We start from the raw sequence: 21,082 nt of genomic DNA on the forward strand, positions 1-21,082 counted from the left end.
AGGCAAGTGGGTCCATCCTGCACGGTACTGACCCAATGGGAGAGGCAGGGCCCTCAGCACCAAAGCCAGATGCTTGCCCGAGATGTGCCCCGACCCCCTGCCACCCCCTCTGTGAGTCTGCTCAGCCTTCTCTCTCCCTTGGAGGTGGCGGGAGGAAGGAAGCTCACTGCCGGATACCCCCTGCCCCTTTCACCTGCCAGGCCCTGGCAGGAGGACTGCAGAGCGGGAGTCCCCCGCTTTTAGCAGCCTGCGGCTCGGCTCTGCCCCTCTCCTCCCATAGCCCCATGCTGCCCACACTGGTCGGGGCCACCCACCTTTCACCTCCGGAGCCCCCTCTGCTCCACAATGGGCTGGGTTTGCCTCTGACCCCTCAGCCACCCTCCTTTGCCCCAGTCCCAGCGGTGGGGCAGCTCTGGCTTCCTGGCCCACTCTGGCCTGGGACGGGCACGACGCTCCTTCCCTTCTGCCTTGCACCAGCCGCTGACCTGTCCCCCTTGGCTCCCCGCCTCGCTCCCTGGCCTCGTCAGCTCCCGCCAAGGCAAAGTCCGGCTAAAAACTGGCAAACAGGAAATGAGAGGAACAAACGTCGCCATGGAAACGGCCTGGGCTTCTGTCCGATCCTCCCCGCGGCAGGCGACTGGACCCCCTGCCTTGAGTTTGCAAGCGCCAGCTCCGTGCCCCAGTTAGGTGGAGCCCATGTGCAGGGGGCATGGGTGCCGTTGGGGGCTGGGTGATCAGTGCCTGCGTGGCCTGGGCAGCGCCACGTCCTTTCTCCTTCCTGTTAATGCCCACCGGGGTGAGGCGTCCTCTCCCTGTGCTGGGGCCCAGGCCCTGCTGGCTCTGGGTTGTAGCAGTGGTGGGACTGTAGCTGCGTCCTAGCCTGGCCGGAGCCCTGGAAGGGCATGTCAGGGAAGCACCTGGCAGGCCAGGCCGGGCTGCAGTCAGAGTGTGTCTGCTGGTCCCTTGGCAGCACCATGTTACAGATGGTCTCTGTCCACATCTTTATCTGGCCCCCAGCGCCAGGGTATCCGAGCGCCTTGCCCCTGGGAGGTGCTAGTCCCATTTTACAGATGGGGAACCGAGGCCCAGAGGTTCTGAGGCCCAGCAAGTCTGTAGGGCTGGGAATTGGATCCAGGTTTCCTGAGCCCCTAGGCCATCCTTCTTCCCCTCCCCTTGTCCGTTGCAGCCTGCCTGCCCCTCGCTCTTTCCAGCGTGCTGCAGGTGAAATGATCTGAGGGTGCATCTCGCACACAGTCCCTTCAAATCAGTCCCTTTGTCCTCTCCTTCATCCCGGTTCTTCCCCTTCCCCTGCCTCGGTCCCTGCCCTGATCCCATGGCCCCACACCCTGCCCCTTTGCAAATTGTCGCCTGTTTTCCATGCCCCCACCTGCTCCTGGGCTGATCTCCCTCTTCCAGCGCAGCAGGGACTAATCAACCTTCCTTATGTTACAGTAGTCAGAGCTGTCAGCCACAGAGGGAGAGGCAGTCCCTGCCACCAAGAGTTCACAGGCTAAATGGACCAAACAGGCTCAGGGTAACTGGGGAAACTGAGGCACGGTTTGCCCGAGGTCAGTGTCCGAGCTGGGAATAGAACCCAGGTGTCCTGAGTACCAGCCTAGCCACCTGGCCACACTACTGCTTCTCTTTGCCTCTCTGCTCCGGCATCATCATCTCCTCCTCTCTTAAAGCCTCATCATACTATGGGACTGCCTGATCTCTCTCTGCTCAACCCATCTTCCCACCCCTCCCTCTGGCCACCCTGGTCAGTTTCCACCACTCGTCTCAGCTCTTTAGGGCAGGGACCGTGACTCAGAAGCACTGAGCACACATGCAAGGTGCTGTACGAATATTGACCCAGGATGCCCTGGGAAGGATTCCCTTCCCTGCCCACACATCTCCCCGGGAGCGAGTGTGCCTGTGTGTGTTCCAGCGACACCAGCGTGCCAGCATTGTGTTCTCACTGCCTTGTGTGTCCAGGCCCTTGAATGTGCTGGGCAGGGGACGGTGCAGGGTGAGTGAAGATGCTCTGTGGTGCTGGGTTCTTAGAACATTGCCTCCCCTCCTTCCCCCCAAGGGATTTTACCGAGCTCTGGCCCGGAGGGACTAATATTAGTTAGCACTTTTCCAAAGGTGGGGAAGTTTCATTTCCCCCATTGTGTAGAGAGGCAAAGTGACTTGCCTACGGTCGCACAGCAGCTCAGTGGCAGAGCCAGGGATAGAACCCAGGAGTCTTGGCACCCAGTTCGATACCTCTAGTCTCTGGACCCCTCTTCTCTCCTTTCCGGGAATTCAGTCCTGGGCTCCCGACACAGCCCAGAACCCAGCTCGCCCCTGGAGCAAGAGGATCTCAGACGCTTTTCAATCCTGTGCTTTCCTTTCCCCCCGCTGCTCCACTGAAAGATCTCCGCAGGGATCTGGGAAGAGCGCCCTGTCTGGGGTTGAGGGGGAAATGTCACTCCCCCTGGACCGCAAACCTGGCCTGGAGGAGACAGCTTCCAGCCCTGAGCTCTCCCCTCCTTGCCTTGCAATCCTGCTCCCATCAAGCAGGGGCATGAAGATACACTCAGCCTGGGGCACCACCCGCTCCTTGAAAAGCTGCTCTCTTGAGGACGACACGGTGAAGAGGAGGGGCTGGGGCTCGGGGCAGGGTAATTTATCCACCCACCCGGGCTCTCTGGAGGAAGCTTGCCATCCTCGCCTGCCTGCTGCTTTAGGATAAAGCCAGGGTTTGCCACCCAGGGTGAGACCATTGGGCCGTCCAGTCTGGCAGCCTGCTGCTGGCTGGGGCCTACGTCGGATGCTTCGGAGGAAGGTGAATCCCGCCCTTCTCGCTACCAAGGCAGTAACGGGGCAGGGAGCACATGGGAAGTTCCTTCCTGACCCCCCCTACAGCGATCCTCAGACACCCTGACGAGTGAGATCCGGCCCCGTTTCTGGTTCCAGGCTGCCCTGAAGTGCCGGGGCCTCCACAGCTTTCAGGCGGTGGTTTTGACTCAGAAGGGACAGGATCCGGAGGTCTCTCGGGCTGGCTCGGGTTCTGTCCTACCTAGTGGCCGGTGGTTTGAGCTGCAAAGTGCCCTCCAACGCCCCCGGGGCCACGAAGAGGCGTGATGCTGCTATTTCCCTGGTCCAGTATCAGCAACAACAAAATAACAAATACAAGAACGAAGGGTGGCTCAGGGGCTGATTCATGGCAAATGGCAACTCCCGAGGTCTTGGCTGTGCTGGATCTAATCAGAATCCTGGTCAGCATTACCTTGAGGTCGCCGGGTCGAACCCGGCTGCGGCTGAAAGTGACCGAAAGCCAGTCCCTGGGCAAATGCTCGGCTTAGAGAGAGAACCAGAAGGGAAGAGAGTGAGAAAGTAGAGACGGGAGCCGCCCGGCTCTGAGAATGTGTCCTGGGGTGACCCCTCGTGCAGTGCTCCCCAGCTCTGCCCTGCCTTGTGTCTACTCCCCAATGCCCCCTTTCAGTCAAGGACCTCAATGCACTTGGCGGAAGTGGGTCAGGCTCATTACCCCATTTCATAACTGGGGAAACAGTGATGCACGGAGCAGGGCTGGTGAGTCAGCCCCGTGAAAGCCGCCCGCTCCAGGAAGAGAACCCAGGAGTCCTGACTCTGGCTCTAGTCACTAGACTGCACTCCCTCCCCCCCCCCCGCCCCTTCTCTTGGCGGGCGCAGGGCTGCCAGGCTGGGAAGTGAGTTGAGGAAGGAAGGAAGAGGCCGGGAGGGAGGGAGAGGAGGAAGCCGGAGGATTAAAAAAAAAAGTATCAGCAAAGTGAAACTTCCAACCCCCCTGCGCTTGTGTCAGCTGGAGGGGGCTGGGTCGCCCAGCCAGGCAGCGCCGGAGGGGGTGGGAGGGCGGGGTGATGCTGGGTGGCCTGATAGCCCGGAGCAGCTGCAGGCAGAGCGTGTGCATTCTCTCTCGCTGTCTGTCTGTCCATCTGCCCGCCTGCTCCTGCCTCCTCAGCTCAGCCTCGGCTGGTTCCCCGTGTGGCTGGAAGCTGGCTTTCTGGCATCGAGGGGTTTTGGTGCCTTCCCCTCGGTGGGGGCGGAGGCGGGTGTGCGTCCTGGGGAGGGGGGGTGCGTGTATCTGGCATGCCCAGGACTGGAACGATCAACATTCATCTGTGATACACCAGACGGTAGAGCTGACTCCGGCTGGCAGCCAGGGAGGGTTTTGACACCAGACGCTCTGCTGAAGTTTAGGGACTAGCCGAGGGAAGCAGGGAGCAACCTCTGCTGTCCCCTCTGCACCGATGGATCTACAGGGGACGGGCACCAGCTGCACCAGGGGCTGAGATCCGTTCAGCTCACTTGCCTCTCCCAAAAGAGCCTTTAGTTCACCCCCTCCGCCCCGTCAGTGACTTTCCAGGGAGAATCTCTCCCTTCCCCTTTGCTGGATGGTTGAAGAAGGCGTGGGCAGTGGGGACAGGGCACCCCACAGGGGGCTGCGGGGACCCCGTCGTCCTCTGGCTGCACCGAGGAACATGTCGGTGGTGGGCAAGGCCCTGTGGAGCGTGGAGCGGGCGGGGAAGGGCTGGCGGTTTGAACAGCCCATCGGAGTGGACTGCAGCTCGCCCGAGCCCCGCTGCATCTGGTTGAGCAGCCTGCGGAATGACAATGCCGACCTGGAGCACAGGTGGTACCGTGCCGGGGCCGCCCTCCCCAGGCAGAAACGCCGCTCGCGCCCTCGGCTGGAGACACGCCACACGGTGAGAGACGCGGCGGCGCGCCCTGGTCACCACACCCAGATCCCCTTTCACCCTGGAGTGGGGGAACCTGGGGAGGGGGGATCTGGTCCTTGTAGCCTTAGTTCACTGTCCTATGGGGATGTAAATATTTTTGGGGGGTACGTGAACAATTTGGGGGGGCATGTTTACTAAACCCCTAGTGGATGGGCGCTAGGAAGTAGAGGGGTCACTGGAGACCAAGTACTACTGTGTGCCATGATTAACACTTGGGACTAACGAGTGATGCCCGTGAACATGACACCTGGGGCAAAGACACCAGCTTGGGTGGAGGTCTGCTAGCTTTTGTTCCACTGTAATAGGAGTGGGTTGGGTCTCTCTCTCCTGGGACTTTACCCTCCTGCCCCAAGTTTTGCCAGGAGTATGGGGGAGGTGACTGGGCGTGGCGTTGGGGTAAGGCGCCTGTGGGGTTAATCTCCAGGAGTGCATTTCATGATATCCCTCCCCAGAACTTCAGCAGGGAGGGCAGTCCCTTGCCTCTGCTAAGCCTGGTCCTGCCTTTTCTGCTGGTCTCCACCACCGTCTTGATCATTGATCTGAAAAGACCTGAAGGGTCTCTGGCCCTGTTGTTTATGAAATCTGCCTGGTGCCCTCCAGCGGCTGTCGGTGGTGGGGTGCTGCGGCTCTTGGCCCCAGCGTCAGACTCCTGGAGACAGGACTTCTCCATCAGGGTTGTCCTTGGCTCTGCCCAGTCGAGATCCATTGGATCCATTTAGGGTCCAACATCCGATGCCTCTTTGTTCCTATTGGTGTTGGACTCCGCGTGGTGGGTTATCTGCTTGGTCTTATCTCTGTTGAGGAGATGATCTGGGTTTGTGGGATGGGGGTAGTGGAAGTCATTCCCTGCCCTATATCGCAGTTCATATCTTCTCAGTGAATGGCGACCAGATACTCCGGCTTAGCCATGTGGGTGATAAATGCGAATGGAGCAGATCCTGGGTTTATTGGCGTTAACGTGAGTTTTGCCTGAGTGCGGCCCACAATAAATATATGGGGTTGGGAAGAAAGTGGGTGAATTGTGGAGGGGATGTGGGGAGCTGGGAAAAGGGGGGACAAAGGGAACCCCAGAGTTTGGGGTTCCACCTGCGTCTCCTTGGTGATCCGTTGCTTCCTGCTCTCCTAAGCTGCTGCTGGAGCGCCTAGTGCGTGCCCAGACCAGTGCTAAGAGGCTGTTTGTAAGTTCACTGTGTGTGTGCTTGGATGGTTGTGTATCCGCCGTCCCTCCTGTCGAGTTGACTCACAATGGGGGACAAAATGCAAAGCAGACAGAACGAGAGAGGCGAATGAATGACCGCAGGGTGAGGAACATAAAGGGAGGGGGTTAAGGTTTCTCTGTGTTTGTCAGCCCAGGGATCTGCTTGCCCGGTAGTGAGTGAGTCAGTGATGGCTTTGTGCCCAGCGTCGAGATGACCGGCTTGCACAAATCGTTACTGTGATTAGTTTTCATGTGGGTTGTTTATACACAACATTGGGGCAGCCTTGTTGAGTGATTTAGTGCAGGGGGCTGGGGATGTCCGGACTCGCTGCTACGTGACCCTGGGCAAATCACTCGCCTCCTCCATGCCTCAGTTTCTCCATCTGTAAAACACAGATAATATTTACCAGCGTCACATGGGCTTTGAATTAGTTATGTGCTGGGAGCCTCCTAGAACAGGGGCCGTAAGACGTTTGAGTTGCTGCTGTTACGTTCAGAGCAAAATGGAGACCTGTGTAACACTGAAAGAGGCTGGTGCGAGGGATGTGCCCACAGGAAGGAATCGCCCCCTCCCCCGCCGCCCTTTGGGGAGTCAGGCATCAATCTGTGGGGCTTCTTTCATCGCCCTTTCTGGGTGACTCCCATCGCCAGCAGATCTGCGCATCTCATGGTGAATTTCAGCGGCGCAGCGTTAGGGAGTGGGCCCCAGCCAGTCACAGCACCTTGGGACGCTTCTGTCCTCAGTTAAAATAAAAAAAGGGGCGGGGGGGAAATTGGCTTCCCCCAGGGCAAGGGAAGGAAGGAGCCGGGGGAAGGGTGCCAGATCAGGGATTGAACTCGGCCTTTCCTGATGCTCAGGGTGGGATGTGAGTTAGTTTAGTTATTTATCGCAAGAGCACCTAGAGACCCCAGCCACGGGTGGGTCTCACGGTGCTGTGTGCTGGACAAACGTATACAGAGAGACAGTCCCTGCCCCAGAGCGTTTACAGGCTACGCAGATGAGGGGCGAAACCAGGGCACGGATAAGGGACTTGCCCAAGGCCATACAGCTGGTCGGGGCAGAGTCAGGATGCCGAGGTTCCAGTCCAGGCCCTTACCAGCCCCAACGGCCTCCTGAGCGTTTTGTCCTCTGGTTCCTTCTGTCAATCTGCAGCGAGGGGGAGGGACTGAAGAGCGAGAGGAAATGGAGCCCGCAGTAGGTTCAGCCGATAGAGGTTGCAAGGCCAGCAGCGGGAACACACTGGGAATGTGCCACACAATGCCCCAGCCCAGGGGTTCTGCTGCTCCAGCCGTGTCCGCTCCTCCCAGGCCACAGCTGCACACTGGCAAACTCACGCGACGCTACAGCCGGGAGCGAGAGCCGGCCCTGCTCCCAGCATCCAGTTGGGAATGGACTTGGTGGGGCAGATACAGCTTTGTCCAGCGGCAGGTTATGTTCTTCCCTGGGCCTGGCATTCGCTCCTGCCTGTGTCTCTCACCGGCCATGGGGCTGGGCTACGTGTCTAGAAACATCAGCCTTCTAGCTACAACTCTGTGACGGAGCAGGGGGGGAATGGACGCCGTCCCTCTCTGGAAAGGCAGCCTGCCCCGTGTGCTCACTGACGAGCCGAACCCAGTGCCGGGGCGAACTGTGTCGAAGGACGCGCGAGCGTTCAGTTTACTGAGAAACGGACGTGCGTTCGATGGGCTGAGTCCAACTCTGTTTGAAACCACCTGTCTCCCCCAAATGCGATCCGTTTTTAGAGACACCTCCCCCGTTCCTCCTCTGGGGAAAGGGGTCGAGGGCCGGAGGAGGCCCTGAGTTTGATCCTATGGTTTACAGAGCATCAGCCTGGGTCTCGCTCGGGGATTCGGGGGGGGGCATGGCCCCCGAGGAAGGTCACAGAATGTTTCAGGAGGTCGCAACCACCTTCCTGTTTTTCAACGGCTAGATGAGCAGAGCACTGTGAAACTCGGTTCTGCTGTGATCTGGGGGGCTGTGCAGTGGGAATGGCTGAGACCCATTGGCCAATGGGCACCATCTCCTAATCCTTTATGGCTATGATGTTGCAGCCCTGATGCTGAGAAGCACTTATGGCTGTAGTTGTATTCAAGTCAGTGGGCCTACTTGTTTGAGTAAGTGTTACTCACCGTGAGTAAGGGCCGCAGAATCGGCCCTTTGGCTCCGTCTAGGCACATGGGGCCAGTCAGCCCTGGTATAACTGACTCTGGATATAATTGATCTGTGGTCTGAAGGCTGTGCCCAGGACTGCCAGCAGCAAGAGACCCAGCTGGAAAGATGAGCTAAGGGGAACGGCCCAGAAAGGGCAGGCTGGCAGGAAGGAATTGCCCATGTTGGGGGTGCCCCGTTGGTTGTGAGGGGCAAAGGAGCTCAGGCTGTGGGGCCCCTTGGTCCCTGGCCGGCTGCTGTCTGGTCTGTCGGCAAGGAACTCCCGCAGCCCCCCTCCTCTTGGCATCTGGTGGCTGGGGGGTGGTGGTGAGGGGGCGTGAATGGAAGATGACGGGGGTGAGAGACAAGGGCAGGAGCTTTCCCGGAGGCAGCTCCTAGCAAGCTGTTACCACGGGCAGGTGTGGAATTAAACGAAGTGCCCCGGACTGGCCGTGTGGGAGCCCTGCCGACGTCCCTGCGATGGGTCGGCTGGTGTGTCTGGGGCGGACGCTGCGGGCGAGGGAGTCGTGGCTGCAGGTTAATGTCTAGGTAGCACATGTGCTGCTCCCTCTCTCGGGCTCTCTTTCCGAGGCTTGTCTGTACTGGTTAGAATCACAAGGGCACATTCAGCTGTCAGCTTAAAAATAATCCAGCGAGCAGGCAACCGAGACAATGGAGACCACAGATGGGGAAAGGAGCTGAGCCAGGGCGTTCCTGGTCCAAAGTGACGAGGATCCACCCGCGCCCTTCCCAGCGGGGCCAGCGCTCCCCGCCTTGCCTGGAGCCCCATGCTGAGAGGCCGTTCCAGGGACTGGCAGACGTCGGGAGAAGGATGAGTGGCCTGGGGCTGGTTCTGCGGGTTCTCTCTCTGGTTAACAGGGCGGTGGCAGAGAGAAAGCTGAGTATGGATCCCCGGCAGCCGAATTCTCCTCTCCTTGTCCTTGCGCCTTTGCAATGTGGGTGCAAAACACGACCTGGATGAGAGGTGTTTTTCATCCCCTTTGCCCAGCTCAGCGCACAAGGCAGCAGAGAATCAGACCCCTTCTGTCCCTGCCGAGGCTCCTGAGTGGGGCGGAACAGCTGGCTAGCAATCACCTGGGGGCTGCCATGTTCAAATCTCCCCTGGGGACCCAGCACTCGACGCCTGCCCTGGGGGCTCTGCCCACATCCAATCAGCAACTCTCCCCGCGAGCGCTGCGGGCTGCAGCTGGAGGATGGCTGGAGAAGGCTACGTCGGGGGGATTAGGCCTTTCACGGCCATTAGCGCAATTGCGTTTGCTCCCCTGGTGCCTTTCACCGTTGGAGAATCAGGGCTTCCTTTGTTTAGCCTCGAGCTGCATCTCAAACCCAGCGTGGCCTGGTCGCTCCTGGACTCTCGCTTGGATCCCGAGAGAGCCGTCGAGTGGCTGATCTCAGGCTTTCGGGCCTTTCGTAAGCATCTGACCCGAAAACCAGGGATTTGGTTTATTCCAGGGCTGCTGGGATGCCCAGTCCCGGAACGGCCAGGGTGTCCTGAAACCAAGATGGCAGCTTGGTTGGAATCGGAGTGGGTCATTGCATGCCAGTGCGTAGGGGGCAGGGCTTCCCAACGGGCTGCAGGGAATTCCTTGTACCGTGGGGCAGGTTCTGCTGGAGTGAAGGCAGCGGGATGCCTTGCGGCGAGCTCTCTCTCCTGCTCTGGAGCTAGGCTCTGAGCTCTTGGGGGCAGGGGCCGTTTGTTCCTTGTTTGTACAGCACCTAGCGCCACGGGGACCTGTTTCAGGACTAGGCCTCCTAGGCTCTGCCACACTACAAATAACTAATAATAATCCTAGATATGCTCCCCTCCCCTGCAGTTTCTGGGTGGGGGGGCCAACTTAACCTGCTGTAAGGTGACCAGACAGCAAGTGTGAAAAATCGGGAGAGGGAATGGGGGGGTAATAGGAGCCTATATAAGAAAAAGACCCAAAAATTGGGACTGTCCCTATGAAATCGGGACGTCTGGTCACCCTAACCTGCTGCGGGTTTTCATTGCCAACAGGCAGCCTGTCATCGTCGCTCGGGAAAGACGCAGGTGAACGTGTCAGGCTGGGCATCTTTAGTTTTGCTCTTCGGAGTTGGAGCGGGAGTGGCTTTGGAGGATAGAGATCAGGACTGCTTCCCGTCTTGGCTTGTCTGCAGGATCCATGGCCGTGTGAACGAATGGTTAGGGCGCTGGATAGGGACTCGGGAAACCTGGGTCTATCCCCGGCTCTGCCGCTGGTTTGCTGGGGGGCCTTGGGGCAATTCCCTGCCCCGTGCCGTGCCTCAGTTTCCCCATCTGTAAAATAGGGAGGATGATCTCAGAGCTCTCCTGGAGAACTGCGCTGCGTGAGAGCGAGGGATTATCATCGTTAACAGCAGGCAGGAGGGAGGGAAGCGGGTTAACTGTTGTCCACGATAACGCCGGCCTGGGGAGCATTAAGCGACGGGCTGGGCACCTGCGATCACTCCTGTTTCAGAATGGCGGGTTGGTCAGGGCGGCCAGTGGCTGGAAGCAGACAGCTTCTCTAGCAGGACAGGCTCGGAGCCCGGGGCCAGGCCTGAGCCTTCCTGCCTTAGCTCCTCTGGATTGGTTGTGGAAGGAGAAGATCTTCCCAGTCTGCAAATCGTGACCCCCAAGAGAGCTCGAGCGCCCCCCCGGCCAGCGCCGGGACAGGACGCCACGGCTGTGGTGTGTGCAAAGCTGGCACCGGGCCCAAGGCAGGGGAACCTTTCCTGGGTAGGAGGCCGGGCACTTGGGAGCTGAGGGCAGCGTGTTCCCACATGCGGGACAGGACGAGCCTTTCTACAGCCTGACTGTATTGTCCAGCAGCATGGGGAGAGACAAAGGGGTTTTGTACCCCCTCCCCTTTGCTGCACCCCCCCCCCACACACGCTCCCATTCCCCCCTGCTCGCTCTTTCTTTCACACATCAAGTAACGAGGCTGTGGGAGGACAGCGCCTGAATTTTAACACCCTCGGCCCATTGCCGGTTCGCTCTCCCATGCCCTCCCGCCTCGAGAGGCGATTTTATTCAGCTGCCGCTCAGGCCGGAGCGCTGGGAATATTAACGAAGCCCCAAGTGGGGGAGGAAGAAGGGCTTGGAAAGGACCCCACTGATCTTCCGCCCGCGCCGGCTTCTGCCTCCGGCCGTTTGGCCCAGGCCTGTTTGTATGTGATGGCGATGCGCGGCCAGGCCGGGGCCTGCCTCTGCGCTGGCTGTAACTACCCGGGGTTCCCGAAACGGGCTCCTGCCGGGTCCCGCAGTATTGGTTTGTGGAGCGAAGTTCCAGGCAACTGGGCATCCCCTGGAGCGATGGGAGTGGAATGAATCCTACTTGTGTGCCTCTGGCATTGTCCACTGGAAGATCCCAGAGGTTCCCACACGCTAGTGAATCAAGCCTCACTACCCCGTCTCTCTGTGATGGAGTATCGATGCCTCTTCCCGTGTTACAGATGGGGAAACCGAGGCACGGAGCTGGGAACGGAACCGAAGGCTGAGATTGTCAAAGCCACCTAGGGGATTTGGATGCTCAATTCCCAGTCATTTGAGCGAGGATTGGGCATGCACAGCTGAGATCTCTGTGCAGACTTCCCAGCCCTCCCCGCCCCCCAGAGAAACATCCTGGGCATTTGTATCCCTGTAGGACGTAGGGACCCAGATCGAGGTTGGGGCCCCACGGGCGGGGCACTCCCTTCCCGGAAGAGCCTCTGGCTACTGGGATGGTCTGAAAGGAGCAGAGCGCTAAACAGAGGGGCCGAGCCAGCCCCCTCTGGACTCGTCACGACTGAGTGTCTCTTTCTTCCGCCTCTCTGCCTTGGGGAGACTCGGGCAGTGCCAGGTGCTCGCACGCAGTCACTTTATTAAATAGGCTTCTGCCCTCCACGCATTGCTCCCGCCCCCCTGGCAGCATCAGGCCCATCTTCTCTAGGGCGCCACCTGCGCCGGCCTGATTGGAGCATTTGCATTCCCCCCCCCAGGTTATCGTCGGCAGAGCAGCCGTGTGTTCTGGGGGGCTGCGGGGGCGAGATGGGGGTCCCTTTGGGCCCTGTGTGATGATGCTTTGTTTCAGGGGTGTCCTGTGGGGGGGATTTGTCTCGGCTTATCCAGCAGCGGGAGCTTTTTAGCGCACAGATGCGGCCTGATCAGATATTCGGCTTTTCCGACTGGTTGGACACGCAGAGGAGAAGGATGCCTGGGAGGCGCTTTTGGCTGAGGGGGGCGTCTAGATGTGGCCTTGATCAGCAACCTGCTGGTGCCTCCCACATCCTTCTCCTTTAATCTCTGCTTCTTTTTTCCCCTTGCCCCGTTTCCCTTCCTGGCCTTTCTCTTTTTCTTTCCCTGGCCACTTTCTGTCTGTCTGTTTCACACCAGTCAAACGCTCCCCGCCGGCTGGAACAGAGAGGGTGCCCTTGATGCTTTCCCCAGCAGCCCTGCCCTCTGATAACCCCTCCTGTCTCCTGCTTCCTGCATTTTTGGTGCTGTTGTGACAAGAGCGAGCCCGGGAGGATTCTGGGTTTGCTGCCGCTCCGGGGCTGTTTTTTTCCCTTCCGAGCGCTGACCCTGGGTGTTACAGCCCCGGAGCGCACTGGGTTAGGCCTGCATGATGTGTGGTCGAGTGTCCCATGTTCCTTGTGCCCCATCCCAGACCCCGCTCTGCCTCCTGGCACAATCAACCCCACCTGGCTCTACACAGAGGGACCGGTCGGTATCCAGCTGTTTGTCACGTAGCTTGGCTCGCCGTGGCCCATCTCGGCTCGCTGTGCCGGCGCAGCGCGGGCTTGGAGGGTGCCGGGTGGCTGGCACAGGGGGCTATTCAGAGAGTTATCGGGGGGCTTAATCTCACAAGCCGGCCCGAGCCAAAGAAAGGCTCCGTGTTGTGAATGCCCGATAAGGGTTGCGGCCGCAGCGGAGCGTGACGCGCTCGTCTGGAAAGGGAGAGCGTGGAAAGCGCTTTATGCCCTGGATAGATTGCTTGGATCTCGGTCGGGACTGGGAGTCCCCTGGGGGGCAGGAGGCGGCTGGCTCAGCGCGATTAAAATCCGCATCCCCTGCCTGATGGGGCTCTCTGTCTCAGAGCGACCGCCTTAGGGGACGGGGCAGTCCAGCCGTGCCGAGGCAGACAGCACACAGTAAAGCCAGACACTAAGGCACAATTTGCACCCAGCGTAGCTTCCTCCTGTTTGGAGCCCGGCTCAGCTGCGTGCGGCTTTGCCTTTCTGGACTTGGGTTCACGCTGGCCACAAGCGAGTGAATCCTCCGTGCAGGCTAAGCCGGGGTGAAGGCATGAGACTAGCTCCGATCCATTCTCTTGGGCACAGGATTCTGGTCTGGTCTGGTCTGCAAATGTCCCAGATTAAACAGCTTCAAACCAAGGAGGCGACATGCGATTCCCTCCGCGTCGAGAGCAGGGCTGGGAGTGCCGGCCTCTGCTATTGTGAGCTGGCGCGGCCCGAGATGTCCCTCCGGCTATGGAATTGCCAAGTTGTATTCTATGATAATACTGTGCTCTTCTGTTCTGCCTTTGGCTGAGGCTCCCCTGGTCCTTTAAAACATCCTGTGTATTCAGGCTCGCCTCTCCCCTGCTGAAGTCTAAGCAGCTGAAGTCCCATTTTCCAAAGGGACTTAGGAGCCTGCGACTTGTCTGGGCAGGAAAGTGATTCTGGAATCAGGTAGGGCGCGAGCTGAAAACACTACAGCTGTTCCAGAATAAGTGCGTCCACGTGGGATGTTATTCCAGAGTAGCTTGGCTGGTCGATTTCCCTGGGTAGACAAGCCGCAAGTCAATGGGAGAGAGGCTCCTAAATCACTTAGGGGGCTTTGGCTAATTGATCCCACCTCTTTGTTTTGTGCGTGTCTCTCTTAGGGGGCAGGGGAAGAGCAATAAAATCATCTCGCAGCTGGAAAAGGGGAAACGTGGCGGGAGTGGAGTTATCACCACATTTATCTGTCTCGCAAGCCCCGCCAAGCACGACACCCGGTTCTCCTCACCGGATCGCCGAGCCCTTCACAACCTGTAATGGATTTATCCTCACAACGCCCCAGGGAGGCAGGGCAGTGCTGTTGTCCCCACTTTCTCTGTGCCTCGGTTTCCCCTAACTGCGAAATGGGGTTCATGCTACTGACCTCCTTTGTGAAGCGCTTTGAGATCTGCTGATGAAAAGTGCTAGGACAGAGTCTATTATTCATTATAGAGGCAGGGTGGGGGAGCTAATATCTTTTATTGGACCAACTTCTGTTGGGGGAAGGGGCAAGTTTTCGAGGGACACGGAGCTCTTCCTCAGATCTGGAGAAGGTAACCAGAGCCTCCAAGCTAAATGTAAGGTAGGACTGATTGAGTATGTGGGGTTCACGCACATGCTGTAGGACACCCCTTAAAATGGAGTGGTCAGTTATGTGTTAGCAGACAGCAGGGCGTGTTACCTGGTGTTGTGATGAGCCAGAAAACCAGAGTCTCTGCTAAGTCCATGGTTTTGAGTGGCCGGAGGAGTTATGAATTGACACCCTGGCAGCCTCAGGACACTTACGAGGCCCTGAAGCGGCTGTTTGTTTGTTGGCGCATGCAGGCGGGCGATTTCAGTGGCCTGTCGTATTTCCCGCCGTTGGAAATGGGCTTGGAGTGTTGGTTTATTCCAGTCCTGCAGAGCTCCCAGTCAAGTCCCGCAAATGGGGCAGGAGGAAAGGTTGCAGGATCGGGCCTGTCATTGGAGCAGCTTTGTGGGGACGGGAGGGTTGGGAAGAGGCCTTCCCCATAGGAGGGATCTGTTGGCCAACAGCCACAATCGCCGCAGGGACGGGTCTGCCCTGTAATCTTGTGGAGCCACGTGACGTGCGGCGAGGCCCCATGGAACCAAAAGAGCCTGGGTCCAAGCAGGGGCCCAAAGGTGAAGCGTGTCTCTAAAGTACAGCGTGTCGTGTTGCAGAGCTCGGGGAGCGGGAAGGCGGGGCGGCTGGCAGGGAGCCCCAGGGCCTGCAGATTACACCCTGTGCTGCCTCTCGGCATTCCTTTGGTTGGCTGATTGAACGGGGCAGCTCCAGCCGGGCTGTGGCAAGTCTGCTTCCCACACCCTGCTGGGGAGACGGTGCCATCAGACTTGGTAGATTCCCCCGCCCCACATATTTCCCTTGGCGTCTTGTTCGGTCTGCCACAGGCAGCCAGGGTGCGCTTGGCTTTTTCAGTGGCCCAGACGTCCAACCCATAGAGCGTTTCCCTGCGTGTCTGGTGACTCAGCTGAAAATTCGGCAGCCACCAGCTGGGAGCCGCCGATTGTCCGATCTGGGCGTCGGTCAGAATGTGCCCGCTGCCGTCAGGCGATAGCACTCTTTATTGTGGGGGGGTGGCAAGGAGGAGACGGAGTCGGCCGGCTGCCTGCAGGAAGGGAAGGAGGAACGGGAGGTTGTTGAACCCCAGGCCCTGGGACGTGGGATCTGCTCCAGGAAGTGTTGAGTGCCAGGGCCCACAGTGATGCCAGCCCAGCTCCTGCCAGTCGGGTCACTTCAGTGATACCGGTCTCGTTCCCAGGGTAGACCCCAGCCTCAGTTGTTGATCAGGGTCCTTATGCCAGTGTAGCTATTCCTGTGTGGGAAGGGGAATAAACGAATGTACGGATAGGAATTTCTCTTGGGACATGGAAACTTTTTGACTGTGCCCAGGAGCAGTTCAGGGTGGGAAATGTAGATGGGTTTCCTGGGCCAGGGCCAGTCTTTTTGCCCGACACCTGGATAGCGCCCGTGTCACAGCCTGGCACAACAAGGCCCTGATCTTGGATTGGTGTTACCGTGACGCCAACAATGCATCACAATAATGAATTAGACCCCAGAGGCCCAGCTGCGATCGGGGCCCCGCAGTGCCAGGCGTTGCAGACAGAGGTGAAATGAATTAACCCAGGTCACCCAGCAGGCTGGTGCCCCGAGTGCCAACCCAGTGCCGTAACCACCAAGCCGTCCGTCCTTTCATGGGGCTGACATGGGGGGCTAGGAGGGAAGAACACAGTAATCCAACTGGAGATCTCCCTTAACCGCTTTCTTCTTGCCCCCCGACAGCCGCCGCTGGGCCGGAGAGATGGGACCTCTCCGAATGACAACGCCCCCCTGGAGGAGCCCTTCCCCTGGGTGGGGCCGAAGACAGTGCTGCTGCGGAAGAGCTCGCAGGGGGGGTTCGGCTTCACCCTCCGACATTTCATCGTCTACCCCCCGGAGTCGGCGGTCCACTCCAATGTCAAGGTAGCACTGCCTGGCTCCGTCAGCCTGGGGGGGCGTGTCCATTTGGAATGGGCTGGTCCCCTGGGAGGAAGACCCCTCCCTCTGCTGAGTACAACGATAGCATTATTTGAGGGGGGTTGGGAGGAGCGGGGAGAGGGCAGCTGTTTTGGGTCCCCGTCCTCCCACGACAGGCCTGATGTTGATCCCTATCAAATTCCCCAGGGTGATTCATGTGGGCGAACGTTACCGGGGTCCCCAAAGGGGAAACAACCCAAATAAGCCAATTTCCGTGGCTGCCTCCCAGCTGTTATATGGTAGAAGCCTCCCTTCAAATTCTGCCTGCTTAAGAAGTCACTGGTTCCCTCCCTCCCCACAGCCTGTGCTGGGCCGGGGGTCTGACTACCTGACCGTGATCCCTCCTGGGAATCTTTGAGTCTCTGCAATCCGATGCGCTCAGCTCAGGGTGGTCCCTGGATCTGGTGTGAGCGGCCCACAGCGCTGCCTTCCCTCTGGCCCATGGACCGTCCTGACTCTCTTGCTCAGACTGTCCATTGCCTTGGCTTGCATCTCTCCCATGTGCTTTGAGTTCTGCCTATTTCCACTGGGGACAGGCACCCCACAGTCCCCCAGTTTTTTTGCCCTCCCACCCCTCTTAAGACAAAACCCTTGAAATTCCATCTCTCAGTCCCAGGCACTGTCACTCCAAAGTGGCTGGTTCCCCCTTCCCCCTTCTCTCCCATGGTTCAACCACCCACCCCGCATTGCCCTCCACGGATGCTCTCCAGCATCGCCCCTGGTTTAAATACCTGCAGAGGCCTTGAATCATGGTGACCTCCCTCTGGCCAAGGTGGACGCTGGATGAGCCTGGCCAGGGCCTTGGCTGTAGGCATGCAGGCCTCCTCCCCGGGGCTGAACATGCTGCATCCATAGCCCTCTCAACTCCCGCCGGCAGGACGCTCTTCTCTGGCTCCAGCCAGCTGGTGGCAGAGAAGATGGCCCCTGACGGTCCAGGGAAGGAAAGCCGGCTTAGATTTCCCCGCACTGTTTGTTCTTTGGTTGTGGAGTGGAAGGGCAAATGGAGGCGAATGGATCCGCTCCAGGCCTGGTGAGAACCATGGTGTCTGGCCAGTGAATGGGGCCACAGCTGAAGGAGAAGCCCCCTCCCCTCCCTCCAGCTCTCCACCACTAAACGCTACTGTCTTAATGAGAAACCGATGGCTCTGAGCGGCCACCAGCCCTGCAAACCCACCGCTGCCTGGCGACTCTGCCTGGATGCTCTGCCGGTCTTGCCATAGAATGGAGCGAAATAAATCCCGTAGCTGCTCAAGTTGCTACTGTGGAGCCCGTGCCAGAGGCATGGTTGGTTGCCTCAAGACTATTGACCCAGAGGATTTTCCTCCTGCTTGACTGGGGCATTGGCTCATCGGGTCTGGTATCTTTCCTCCAAGAAAGGCCGATGCATGTTGCTTTTGCGGTATTCCCTATCGGGCAATGCCAAGTAGGGGGGAATTCCTTCCTGTTCACTGCCGCCGGCGGAGGCCTCCCTGAAGCATGGCGTTTGCCTACCCGATTGGAGAGAATAGCCATACAACCGTCTCCAGCGCTGCTGTTTGACTCCCTGACCCGCTACCGCCTGGAATTGCTGTTGGCTTGGCCCCTGCGGCACTGCAGATGTGGATGGGGACCTTCGCTCGCCTCCCCAGATGTACCACGGCCAGATGGCTGGTGCGTGGGGCGATCCCAGCGACGGGGGCTGGCTTGCTCTGCGATCGCTATCGAGAAGGCTGCTGCGGATCCGGGTGTGCGGGAGCCCGGGGGAGTGTTGCAATGCCCAGCTGGGGAGCCAATCCGCTTCCTCATTCAGGGTTCTGGACCCTCTCCCGTAAGTGTGCTGCTCGCCCCTAGGGATGCATCCCAGAGCCCCCTACGCCTGTCCCCAGAAGGGGGAGTTGTGGGGCTTTGATTCTGCTTGTAACTGAGCTGTGTGGAAGGGTGGGGAGCCGGGGATCATCGCTGCCCCCCACCCCCGGCCCAGCTGCTGGCGCCCCCCGGGTTCAGGCTGAGAACTGCACCTTCGGCACACAGTTTAACCCCTTCACCGCTGACCAGCAGGCTAGACAGGCGCAGCCGATGGGCTCCCTGGAAACGGTCCGAGGGACGGGGCCTGCCCTGATGTTCCCTAGCAGGGCACGTACAGGGCAGCAAGTGGCGATTAAAGCAGCCAGCCGGGGCAGGCGATCTGGACGCTTCACCCGGCACAAGTCGTGCAGAATAACCGCCGAGTTTCAGGGGAATATTAGTTCATTTGGTGGGGTCAAATGAGTTGTGCCCGTGGAGTGCGGCGGCATTACGGGGGGAGAGCAGGTGTATCCAGCCCCCTGCCATGGAAGGGATCCCCTGCTTGATTCCTAGATTCGCCCCCTTGGTCCCTGGGGAGACAGAGGGGTGGGGTGGGGGGGCACAGCTGCGTGAGGATTTGTCGGAACGTTTTTTGACCCGACTCCTTCGCTTTGTACAGCTGCCTCTGTTGGTTGGTGGGTGCCCGTAAATCCCCCTGTGCAAATCCCGCCCAACTGTTGGCTTTGCTGAGCGCCGGTGGCGACGAATTCCACAGGTTCGCTACATGCTGCCTCCGGCAGATTGACTGGTAGCAAATTTACAGCTTTTCAGAGTTACTGCCTGTCGGGCGGAGGAGCTCCTTGCTTTGCTGTGGCAGGAGGAAGAGAAATGGCGGCTGGTTTCTTCGTTAACCAGTCATTATCTATAAATCATCTCCCACCCAGCTCCTCTCTAACCGAAATAGGACACGCCTTTTTTATCTCCCCTCCGGGACCTCCTAACAATCCGAGCTGTAAAACCCCAGGGACCACTCAATTCGACTTGGACTGCTCCCGAAAGGTATTTGTGTAAAGAGGAAGGATGATCTTATGGGTCAAGACCCTTGGCTGGTACTCAGGAAACCTGGGGTCAGTTCCTGCCTCTGCCACCGACTCCCTGGGTGACCATGGGTAAGTCGTTTAATCTCAGCCTGCATTCTCCAGCCTGTACAACGGAGAAAGGAAAGATTATTTCCCACCTTCCGTCTTGCCTGCTTAGATGATAAGCTCTCATTGGAAGGAGCTGTCTCTTGCTGCCTGTGTAGACCCTCTTCCACCCCCGCCCTGCGCTCGGTTGGGGCCCTAACTTCCGCTATAGTTAACAACATGTAGAATACATGCCTAGTTCACGCATGAAGGTATTTACAGCTTTGGCGTGTAAGCCAGGCGGCCGCGGGCACGTGCCCAGTTGCACGTGGGGCACACCGTGGTTTTCCCGCGTCGTTTTGCAGCCTGGAGTTCATTTTGTGCTCGACACAGGACCACATTGGCCCCTCTCCGCTCCGTCCTTGGTTCGACTGCCACCCTCCGCCCCACAGGCGGCTGCGTTTCGCTGGTGCTGTAGGGTAGGTACTTGCCCTGAAATCTGCCCGAAGAACCCGCTCCAGCGGCTGACCTGATTGGGTGGAGGTGGAGTGGGACGGTACCTCCCTGTGTTTGGGGCAGATTGCCTTACGCGGGCAGCTGGTAAAATACTCCAGGACGAACATCTGCCAACTTGGAATTTCATTGGCTGGAGACGTGAGACCCTTTGGGGTGGGGAGCATTCAACGACGGAGGTACACGCAGGGCTTTCTCATAGCTGCTCAGGACCGGTTCCTTCGCTAAGTCGTTTCCCCCCCCCGGCCGCCCAACTTGTTTTGGGAATCAAACAGCGTCTTGTCTCCAGGGGGCCTTTGATCTTCCCACCACGTATTTGCAGACTTCGAAACGTCTGACAATAGCACCCAACTGTTAGCCCCTTTCCCCGTCCTGCTCCACGATGGATGCGAGGAGCCCGTTAAAACGGAGCTTTGTGTGACGGCAGCATCTGGAGTCGGCTGACATCGGCTGCCTCGCAGCATCGGGGAACGTGTGGCAGCAAGACAGGACTGCGGTACCTCAGCACCAAATCCTGAAGCCTCCAGCACAGAGACCTGGTTCTCTAACCTCTGCTGTGCGCGGAACCGCGACGCGACTGCCCAAAGCACAGGGCCCAGGGACCCCCTCGGCTGTATCCCAGCCCAGGACCTGAAAACCTTCATCCAGAAACTCTGACGCCGAGCCCTGGCTGCATCCGGGAGCTGTTCAGAAATCCCTTCCCCGGACACAGGCCTGCTTTTCTCCTGCTGCGTGACAGGGCTCCGACGTGGGCCTGACTCCTGTCTGCCTTTCCCCAGGGTGGCCTGGTGCAGAACGGGCAGCGTGAGTGCGACGACCACCCGATAACTCCCTTGCGCGTGGGACCGTGGCCTGGCCGCTTTCCCCTCCACCCCCTTTCCCAGCACTGCCGAGCTGTCCCAGCGAGCGGCGGGGATCCCAGGCACCAAGGGGCCTGTCCCGAGCAACCCCCAACCCCAGCACTGTTTGCTGGCGGCAGTTTCATTCGGATTCAGCGTCTGGCCTGGAACTGCTGACCAGGCGGGACCCGGCATTGCGGCCGGAGCCAGCGCCTTTGTCTGGGTCACTTTGGAAAGGAAAAGCAGGTTTCTGCCAGGCCCATTCAAAGGCTGCCTGGGGTCTGGAATCGCTTGGATTCTCTCCCCTCTCTTCTGTGCGGTGCCCTTCAGGCAAAGGGGGACCTGTCTTGGAGAGCCCGGTGACCCCTGGGGCACTCCATCCTTAGAGGCTTTTAAGGCCCGGCTTGACAAAGCCCTGGCTGGGATGATTTAGTTGGGGATTGGTCCTGCTTTGAGCAGGGGGTTGGAC

General features: G+C 59.0%; 1 protein-coding gene across 1 annotated transcript in view; it reads left to right on the top strand.

Moving 5' to 3' along the window:
* Positions 1-3,936: 3,936 nt before the first annotated feature.
* ARHGAP23 (Rho GTPase activating protein 23) overlaps positions 3,937-21,082 on the top strand; it is a 67,292-nt gene continuing 50,146 nt past the window's right edge. The window contains exons 1-2 of the mRNA XM_034755648.1: positions 3,937-4,715; positions 16,140-16,319. Of these exons, the coding sequence (XP_034611539.1) occupies positions 4,404-4,715; positions 16,140-16,319 (492 nt within the window). The 5' untranslated portion in view covers positions 3,937-4,403. The remainder of the gene's footprint in view (positions 4,716-16,139; positions 16,320-21,082) is intronic.

Source organism: Trachemys scripta, chromosome 23, assembly GCF_013100865.1.
Source record: "Trachemys scripta elegans isolate TJP31775 chromosome 23, CAS_Tse_1.0, whole genome shotgun sequence".
Classification (NCBI taxonomy): Eukaryota; Metazoa; Chordata; order Testudines; family Emydidae; genus Trachemys; species Trachemys scripta.